The sequence below is a fragment of the Oryzias latipes genome, chromosome 13, assembly GCF_053564925.1.
Source record: "Oryzias latipes strain Hd-rR chromosome 13, Olatipes_Hd-rR_3.1".
Classification (NCBI taxonomy): Eukaryota; Metazoa; Chordata; class Actinopteri; order Beloniformes; family Adrianichthyidae; genus Oryzias; species Oryzias latipes.
This window is the reverse complement of record NC_136249.1, coordinates 20,140,211-20,150,560: the sequence shown is the minus strand read 5'-3', so window position 1 is coordinate 20,150,560 and position 10,350 is coordinate 20,140,211. Positions and strand designations below refer to the sequence as shown.

Sequence of the window (10,350 nt, the reverse complement as noted above, 5' to 3'; positions counted from 1 at the left end):
AATGACTCTGGTGGCTTCAGTCAGTCCTGTTAAACTCCAAACAAAAAGAAACACACACCCTCTGAGAACAATAGCGTCTTGTTTTTCTTTCATGAGAAAATATTGGCTTTCAGATAAAGGCCTCTTGAGTTAATGTCACATTTGGTTGTTAGAGCAAGATATTATAATCTGTTGGTAAATGATTTATAGCCTCACAGATGAGAGGCTAAAGACCGGAAAGGCAATGAAAAAAGAAGCAAAAACGGCAGCTCCACATCAACTGTATATTTTTGCTCTCTGCAGGGGGAAAAGTAGTATCAAAGCAGGCACCTAAATCATGTCAACTACATATTACAACTACAACCTGAATATTTCTTCAGATTATTTTCTTTTTTTATGCATTAGACCGGTTGCACCAGGCGCTTTTTTTTTTTCACAGTTCCTTTTTTGACATATGCTGACATGCTTAATGCAGGAGGATGATGAAAGGCTCAGCGATGTCCTATCCACTTCTTCAATTTTACTCCACATGTAAATAATCTCCATGTGCTATTATTGGATTTAAGAATCTCTACATAAACATTTTGAGGGAGTTTACACAAAACAAAGCCATTGCGCGTTTGCTATATGCCTTCCAATAAAACTCCATCAGATGATAAATCTGAGCATTATTGTTATTTTCTTGAAGTACTGAAAAAGAAGTTCATCTAAACTGTGCATTTTAAAGTGATGCTAAAAAAATGACAGAAACAAATCATAAAATGAATATCAAACACTATTTTAAACAAAAAAAATCTTCCATCTCTATCTAGATGTGAGGTCAGAGCATCAAGAGTTTCCTGTAAAAATAAGAAAAAAAAAAGAAAGTCAATAATGTTATGATGCAGGATAGGATTTTCCATTTTAAATCTGAATATAATACCTCTCCTTGTATCTCCATTGGGTTTCATGAGTGAGCAAATGCTAATCAGGTTTAGTGGGGATGAGATAAATGAGGATAAAAACACATTAAAATCCCATCAGCACCACCACAAGCACAGTCCCGGGCTTTACCACTCACCTTTAAAGATCTGAGCAGCCAAAAATGACTTCATCCCTCCCGTGAAATCTAAATTGTGCTTCAAAGTTATGTCATCCTGTTGTTTTTTAAGAAGAGATTAAGATTTTAATTTGTAAGTATTTGCATGACATCATTAAGTCATAAAAATGTGATATTTTTAACTGTTCATTAGCGTAATTTTCTTTTATTTAATCTTTTAATTTGCATTAATAGAGTGAAAAACTGTCATGGTGGAGGGTGGCTCGAGAGCCGGTTGGACCCAGACGCAGAGGTGGAGGCATGAGGATCAGAGTCTAGAGGGTTTAATGAACAAACAAAAGGCGCTGCAGAGCAGGATGACAAAACTAAACAAAACTCACTGTGGCGTGGAACAAGAAACGAGGAACATGGCATGACAAGGACAACCAGGACAGGAATAATGGACCAACACAGGAGGAAGGCAGAGACAAGACTTAAATACAGACAGGGCAGACAAGACACAGGTGAACACGATCAGGGCAGATGGGGACCAAAGGAAGTAAAACTCAAGAAAACAGACAAGACAGGAGACTTTCAAAATAAAACAGGAAACAGAAACAAGACAGAACAAGGACCAAAAACAAGACAACAAAATCAAATCATGACAAAAAACATGTAGAAAACATCATTCTTTTTGCAACACAGTTCATAACTCTAACTAAAAACATGCTGAAAGCATATAATATTAAGTTTTGGCCATAGTAAATTGAATGTAACATTGTAAAATAATTACAATCTCATGAGAAACTTTTAAACATTTAAAACTCACCACTTTTTTTTACATCAAAAAGAGCTCTGGCTCCAGTATTGTGACCAAGAACACTTCCTGTGTTTCAATGGAAACCTTCTCTAGCCCCTGAGCCACAGCTGTACGTCTGTGTTACTGAGGCTAGTTACAGTCCGTGTGTTTTAGATTATTGTCAAGCAGCAAAATCCATATGGTAACCATTTGGGTGTTGGACAGACGTTCACTCATCTGACTTTGAAATACTCTGTCATATACAAACGATTATAGTTGACTTGATGATTGCAATGGTCCAGGACTGCGTCATATTTAGTAAATATCAAGTTTAGTTTCCATCCATCCATCTTGTGCCACTGCTTAGCCCTGTGCAGGGCTGTAAAGGTCGACGAGAGCCTTCCCCAGTCACTTCGGGGCAAAGACAGGGTGTGTAGTCCTGTCCATTGCAGGGCTACACACCCAAGGGCCTTTTTTAGAATCACCTGGGTTGAGCAATAAAGTTAAAAAAAAACTCAGCAGAGAAAAAAAGTTGAGGCAATGGTCCAAAAATGTACTGATTCTGGTTCTCCAACAGTGCTTGTTGTATTAGCAAACACTCATCAGCTTTAAAAAATAAAAAGCCCAGTTGGACAGCTGCTGTGTCATTTGGCAACCTGTGCGTCACAATATCATCCAAGGAGAAATATAAAGTGCAGAAAAAAAGAACAAAAACTCAAACTTAAGAGGCAATCTGATGACTCCATCATTAAGCGCATCTTAACAAACCAATCCACCTTTTTGATTGTTGTGATCATTACAAAAGCAATAACTTTTCTGAAGTATGCTTTTGTTTCTCACATTAATAAGTTGAAGCTGCATTTTTTTAATTAGCTATTTAATTCATCATCTTTATGCTATGTGCCTGTTAAAAAGTTCAAACCCCTTTATTTATATGAAGCAAAGTTTTTTGTTTTTTAAGTTACAACTAAAGTTATTTCTGATTCCTGGTCAAATTTTATAACTTTATGCAACACTGTCAGATCTTTTGCACAACAAAACAAACTGAGTTCAAATAAGGTGGAACCAGCAATAAATGAAAGAAAAAGTCCCAAGAACATCAACAGAAAACAGCTTGAGGTCAAAGTTGTGAAAAGCTTCTTTCTTTTCATGTCTTTATTAGCGTTTAATGTGCTGTGATTCAGCTCACACTCTTCCAATGTTATCCAGCTTGTGTTGCCGATCTGGTTTGACTGTCCTTCTCCTGATCCACTAAATCAGGGGTCGGGAACCTATGGCTCGCGAGCCATATATGGCTCTTTTGATGGTCACATGTGGCTCGCAGACAAATCTTTAATTATACTTTTTTTTCATTAGACCAGTCCTTCTCGGGCGCGATGCGATGCCAGAGGCGCGGAGTAGTATCGGTGCTTAGAGAGAAAAATCAGCGCCAGCATTGTCACTTTACTATTATCTATAATTTCACAGAGTTTGTACCAGCCGGAAACCTGTGAATTGACGTGCCTAAAACTGCGCGCTCCCGTCTCTGAGAAAGAGCGCGCAGTTGCGGGGACGGGATGTGAGGGAGAAAGCAGAGGGTGGGGGTGAGGGGGACCAGCAGCAGGTGAATCGCGCAGGGATTGTAATAACGTAAAACCTGCTGCCCGTCACTCACTGCAGCGTGAGTGTGTGTTTGGCTCCACGTCTGCATGTGAGCAGTCTGTCTCACATCTACAGAACATTCAGACCTACGATCACGTTTAAAGTCTCAACGCCTGAACGAAGCAGAAACTCACCACGTATCAACCAGACTAGACAATCAGCAGAACCACCACGAGAAATACTCATCATTTATTAGCAACAGCATAACAATGTTATTAAAAAAGAATCCACAGACTTATTGTACTTTAAAAGTTTTGAATTTACATCAAATGCACACATTCATTTGTATATTTAGTTTTAAACATATTGTCGCGGACTGAGTTGGATGGCTGTTGGGCCGCGTTAAAAGTTCTGGAGTTCATGAACGCATCAAGCAGAGATCTGATTGGCTCTCAGTTCTGTCGCTCAGGCTGTTGTTAGGGTGTTTGGACCAATGGGGTTCAGCTGTGGGCCGAATAAGGGAAATGGGAGGGCTGACGCGGCAGGAGCGAATATAAAGTTGGGAGAAGCGCTCTCGTCTCTGCGGGAGAGATTCAGGAGTTGCTGAATTAATTGAACGGCGTTTGTTGCAGTCTACAGTAACCAGAATAAAGAACCTTAAGAGAGGTTAAGTCTCCGTGCCTCAGTGTGGGAAAGAGACACTACATTATTGTATGGCTCTTTTGAAATTACATTTAAAAATATGTGGCGTTTATGGCTCTCTTGGCCAAAAAGGTTCCCGACCCCTGCACTAGATCATGTTCCCTTTTGTCTTTACTCAGCTCTTCCTGCCGCAGCTCTAGATGAACAGATACCTCTTCCTGACACAGCACGTGTATCTGTCAAGTCATCCTTTTTAGTGGCCACCTCCCATGTGTTTATTTAGTTACATCCGCCCATCTACTGTCTATTGCTCATTCAGGACTGGGTCACAGGGGTAATAATAAAGTCAGAGACACACCCCAGTCTCCTTTTTTAGATCAGCGAAAAGAAGAGGTGCCCCACTCCAGGCATTAAGAGCCACTGGCCTGCTTTTTCACGGCCCTCAATGGTGAAACACACCTGATTCAGGTAGAGCAGGCATAACTGGAAAGCAATTAGTTCACCAGCCCTCAAAGAATGGATGGCCCGGAACTGGTGGCCTTTTTAGAACATATACAACTTCCCATGGAGATTTGCAAAGCAAAAGAGTTACCGTAGTAATGTGCACTACTAGTACACTGGTAAACTAGTCCATAAATGACACTGGAGGCTAATGAACGGGGAAGGAGGCAAGAATCTATTTTGCTGCATTCGAAAACCAGATCCAGAAAAGTTGCAGGGGTTGTCTCACAGGAACAGAAGTCTGTTTTCAACAGTTCATTATGCATTTTCCAGATTATTATTGGGAATAAAAATTCCAAATGAATCCCAACAGTGACAGAGAAAGTTTTTATTACCATTCAAAATTTCACTCGAGGTCATTTAACAGTCAAGTTGGAAGACAAAAGCCAAAACGTCAGAGAGAATAAAGCTGCATAAGGAAGTCTGAGACAAAAAAAACACTCATGATTTGTGGACAAATGCACACAAGTAAAGATGTTGTCATGGTCACTTCAAAACCCAATAAAACAGACATTGTTAGTCTTTTTACACTGTCTTTAAGCAACATGTTTTCAGAATATGCACAGCTGTAATACCTAACATTGTCGCTAGATGGACCCCAGCAGTGATAGAGCACAACGAAAGGACAGGTTCTTGTTCCTTTTTGTGTTGATTCACTCCTTTCCTGCTAAACACAGTTTGACACAGTGGCTACATCGGAGTTTATTCAGAAATAAATTTGCTAAGTCAATCGTTCATTGTCATTTTTTTAGGAATAGACATGTAAATACTTGTTTACGTGTGAAAAGCTGTAAGTTAGAGAAGAGTGATGAATGTACTTTCTAGGTTTCTTTCAGTGGAGGTCCTCCTCATTTAATTCAAGTATGGAAAGAAAGTAGCAGAGAACACAGGAAGTTGAGGATCTTTTTTTCCTTCTCCACCAAGCCCCAATGAGTTTTTTACTTTTGGTTACACTAACAGAACTAATAAAGTTTTTCTTTATTGACATCTGTGCTGAAATAATAATGATAATATATACAACCTTTTAGTGTACTATGAGAAATCTTTTGTGATATAATACAACCGGGCAAACGGCTTTTTGTATTAAGAAAGCATTGGCCGTCCAAATTAATAAGATGTTTAAAAATATGGTAGATTCAAAATGCCAGGTTTTAGATAAGATAAGGCATGTAATATTCCACAGCTGCAAAATCTTTTAAAAATATCTTACATGTCTGGTGCAGATAATGGTACCATGATGTACATTTCTTGTCTATACCTATTTCTAGTCAACTTATAATAATAAATACTGCTTTAAAGTTCAGTAACAATACAAGTTTGGAACAAATTCCAATGTGTTGGTAGTTGTAATGTCTGTGTTGGCTTTTCCAGCCTTTGGTCTACTGCTAGTTAACCCCTCATAATTATATCTCTTCTTTTATCACAAAAAGATGGTACTGAAAGGGTTGATCCTGGTTTCCAAAGGAGTCTTGCTGGATAGCCAATTGGAAGCTCAGTTTCCTTCTCCTTTTTAGCATCTGTCACACTAATTGACATGCAGTTCCAAACTAGTGATTCTTGCATGGTGTGCTGCATACATGTAGAAAAAAAAGTAACATGAACATCACTTCATTGGTATCCCTTTTATTAACCAAAAAAGCCAATAAGTGTGGTTTTTCTGTCAGTGGTTATCAGGAAACATCTAGGAAGGGTTTTACTTATAAACCAGTGGACATTTTTGTCAGACAAGTTAACTATGGGCCTCAGGTGTAGAAGGGCTTTACTATTGAACTTGTAGAAATGTTGGATCTCACTGGTCAGCTAGTGCCTTCCTTCTGTTTCTCTAGCAAAGCAGGAAACAACAATAGAATTAATCAACTAGTGCACATTTTTGACAGTCACTGGTTTATTAGCTACTTCTAAAAACAGTTAAACATCAAGGATGTGGAACACATACATGGTGGAGGTCGACTATTAGCTTTTTTATCAAGCTGTAAAGGGATGGTTAAAAAATAAAAGTTATAGTCCAAGGTCCAATTTGATCAAGAAATAACGACACCCCTCAGAAAAAGCAGAAACCTTGTTTCCGGTTTAGAATGATCCAGGCGATTCAGAAACGCTCGTCTCCACTCAAAGTCGGACCGTCATGGTGCATGCGGGGTGCAACTAACACCAACAACAATGGAGGTCATCCAGCAGTTTTTCCACTTGGCTTTTGGTACTTCATATAAACAAAGCATTTGATGTTGTTTGAGAGAAGATTGCGGATGGCGAAGAGGAATACAGCCGCTTTCTTTTGTCATAATGACCTTCAGCCAATCAACGGGTTTCAACAGAAGCTCTGCCCTAACCGGTCCATTCCATTTTTACATTTCTACAACCAACTCAGGCCCTAACATGGTACAGTCCGGTCCAGCTAAATGGGTCCATTTTATGATGGAAATGTTCACAATACCAGACTAGACTAGACTGTACCGTGCCGAGGAAATGATAATTTAAAGTCCCATTCCAGTCATATTTTGATCAATTGTAAAAGTGCTCCAAGTGCTCTATTAATTATTATAACTTGGACAAAATGAAATAACCTGTCTTTTTCCAAGACAGGGCTGGCTAACCCTGGTCCTCAAGAACCACAACTCTGCCTGTTTTCCGGCTCTCCGTGGACTGCTTGATGCTGACTACCTAGTAATCAGGTATGTTCAGTGAATCAGGATGTGGAATTCCTTGAGTCAGCTAATCAGCAGCGAGCTGATCAGAGAGAACTGGAAAATATTGGCAGGGTTGGGGCTCTTGAGGACCAGAGTTGGCCAGCCCTGTTCTAGGACATAGTTTCTGCAGAGTGGCAGGAATTCAATCAGAAACTTAAAAAGTTGCAGGTGGGACAGTTGGCGTGGAAGTAAGCCTCCAATGATTTCCCATCATCCTATTGTGTACACTCTCTCCCAATAGCTTGAGAAAAAAGCTAGAAGAACATGTTCAAATCACCAAAAATGTTTTTTTCATTGGAGTGGCTCCTTAACCTGGTCAGTGTAGGAGTTAGTTTTGTGAAGTCAGTGTGTCTTCTACAACAAAAGCAGCCTCCTGATGTTGTGTAAATGCAGCCCAGACGACAGAGTGTCTTCAGGAACGGTCAGATGGTAGGCGTGAATGGAGGGGGGAAAGGGGGTGAACGGAAGGGGACGTACAGGAAAGGCTAAGGCCGCATCTACACGTCACATGGCCAGCAGAAAAGACTGGGCAATGTTTAATACCAACAATTATTTGTTCACCCTTGTTCCCGTTTTGAGTCGCGAAACTGTCGCAGTTTCAAGTGTAACTTCCTCCTCCCTGAGGGGTGTTTGTCGTCAGTCTCTCAGCCCGCAGAGCGAGGCTGACACACAGCCCGTGAACTTCCCGTCAAGACGCGGCACAAGCGAAAAGAGCTGCTGCTCGCAAAAAAGAGGAACGACATCGGCAGTAGTCAAAAGTAAAAGGTGCGCACGAGTCGAAAACAAGAACCTCTGGACGGGGAAAGAGCGCTACAGCCTTCTAACGGCGGGGACGAGCCTTGTACTCGGCTAATTAGCCTGCATTGGTCCCTGCAGAAAGGGGCAGAAGGAGCGCGAGGCTGCTAGCTGGAGAGCGCGAGGCTGCTGGTGTGTGAGTGTCCGCCGCGACTGTTTCACCCACAATCTGGACACTGTACTATCAGGGCAAACCGGTGCTAATTTTCGCAATGGGAGCCTTCATTGGGTAGTCCCCCTCCCTCCCCGTTTTACCCCCTTCGGACCCTGGCTAGGATACGCCATTCGGGCGCTGTAGGGGGGTACGAGATCACCGTCGCCGGGTCGCTCTAACTCTCCAGGCGGCGGTTCGGTCTTCCGGACCCCTTCCCTGCTTCGCCCATACGCCTGGCGTTCTGGTCGACCCCCCCCAGCCGAGCCCGAACATGGCAGGGAACCTGAAAAAAGGTGTAGGGATTATCGGAATGATGAAGGATGCCTTCCAGCCACACCATCACCATCTCCACTCCCATCACCAGCCGGGGGCCGTTGACAAGAAGACGGTGGAGAAATGCTGGAAACTGATGGACAAGGTTTGTTATGCAAAATATTAACTACCTATTAGCTGACGCCTCTCATTTTAACCAGGGCAACTTCGGCTAAATCATAGACTGTAGAAACATACACAGTCAATGGGCTAAACACAGCTAGTGACTAGCAACGAGATGGCTAATCTTCGCTGTCTGATGCTAATGTTGAGTTAGCTAAGTTAAAATATTGTTAGCTCACTTTAGCTAATTCTCCAATTTACGCCTTATTTCTGTTTCTATTTTAGACTAACATTACCACAAACCTAACGACAAAAGAAATACGTGAACACTAGTGCACGGGGGTCTAATAACCCGGGGCTAAAGGTAGTTGTCCAAATGTTATCCAGCCAATTAAGTGTGTTCAATACACTTGCTAGTTGAATATACATGCAATATATGTATAGACTTTTCACAAATGCAGATTAGTGGGAGCAGCAGTGGCATTGCACTGACTTGACTGCTGCTAGCTTAGTCAAGTCCTTCCCTTCTAGTTATTGCTGAAAAGTCTCCACGGTCAGCCTTTAAACACTCATGTCAAATCATTGAGCAAAACGGAGCGTGTCCGTGTAACTTGTGCTCTTTCTTGACGAGGGAAACTTATCTCTCACGGTTTTACTTCTCGGGGAGAAAAGTCAAAAGCAGTTTGACCTCCAATTTCCTGTCTAATTAAACAGCGTCTTGTGTCTCTGCTCTCCTAGCTGAAGCGTGCTCTGTCACTGACGTTGTTTCACCTTAAAGCCTAGGCTTAGTACAATCAAAAGATGAACTATCTGTTGTGCAACAAATATTAAACTGTAAATATATATATATTTAATTTAAAATTGTTGTCACAACTCACGTTAGTAGTAAAAATCCGAGCCATGTTTGAAATATTATGGCTTTGTCCAAATTCCCTCTCTACTCCCTAACTATTAAAAAAACTAAATAGCGTGGGACTATCCAGTGCCCTGGGTTTTACGTTTTTTTTTTAAAACAGCAAATATGACGTCACTGATTTTCACGAAGTGAAAACCTAATCAATACGAGTATTTTATGAAAACTAAATATGAATTCCCTGTGTTCTGATGATGAAAACGTTGATGGTTTATTTGAAAAAAATACATTTTTTTCACAAAAGTTGTTCAAACGCAATGCATTGTGGTCTATTTTCCCATATCTTATGTAGTGCTGTCCATACCATACCAAAAACCAGTGTGCATCTATGCACACTTTGAATTTTTTAACTATTGACTGATAATAATCAATAAATATTGCATAACATACTGTTGCACAAAGCTTATTTTCTTTTTTGTAAAGTTTAGGTTTACTTTTGTAGTTTGTATTGGTACCGAATTGATATACAGTACACTATTAATCCACGTTGGGAATAAAAACCCTTTTCACTATCAGAGAACGGCCCCAAAAAAGTCTGTCATTCCTAAAACGTCTTGCAGAACAGCAATTTCAGGAGAGGCAGATGTGCCTGCTCACAGCTAAGACAGAATTTCCCTGATGTGAACATGTCTTCGTCTCATTAACCTTTAAGGACAGGAGCTTGATGCAGAAACGCTGGTCTTTGGCAGGTATAAATGTGTCCGAAAAATGTACCAACATAGGAAAAAAGTGGAAAGAAAGGCAGTTTTAGTTAGAGGCAGTGAAGCTTTGACTTCAGGACTGCGCCTTTAATATGTAGGGATGGTTTAAATCTTTAGATGCAATGACATTAAAGTGGGCCAGCTAAAACATGCTTTTTTTTCTTTTTTTATATATATGAAATGTTTTTTGAGGTAGCAAAACCTT

The 10,350-nt window shown here is 40.7% G+C and overlaps 1 protein-coding gene and 1 long non-coding RNA gene across 2 annotated transcripts in view; one reads left to right on the top strand and one right to left on the bottom strand.

Annotated features, from left to right (window-relative positions):
* Positions 1 to 612: 612 nt before the first annotated feature.
* Positions 613 to 1,659, bottom strand: LOC144981745 (uncharacterized). The gene is made up of 4 exons (XR_013647263.1): positions 1,399 to 1,659; positions 1,040 to 1,115; positions 902 to 942; positions 613 to 818 (listed from the first exon to the last, which is right to left on the bottom strand). It is a non-coding gene; the product is annotated as an uncharacterized LOC144981745 (long non-coding RNA).
* A 5,962-nt stretch (positions 1,660 to 7,621) lies between these two features.
* The window catches only part of cbl (Cbl proto-oncogene), a 30,026-nt gene continuing 27,297 nt past the window's right edge, over positions 7,622 to 10,350 (top strand). The window contains exon 1 of the mRNA XM_004075681.5: positions 7,622 to 8,574. Within this exon, the coding sequence (XP_004075729.1) occupies positions 8,428 to 8,574 (147 nt within the window). The 5' untranslated portion in view covers positions 7,622 to 8,427. The remainder of the gene's footprint in view (positions 8,575 to 10,350) is intronic.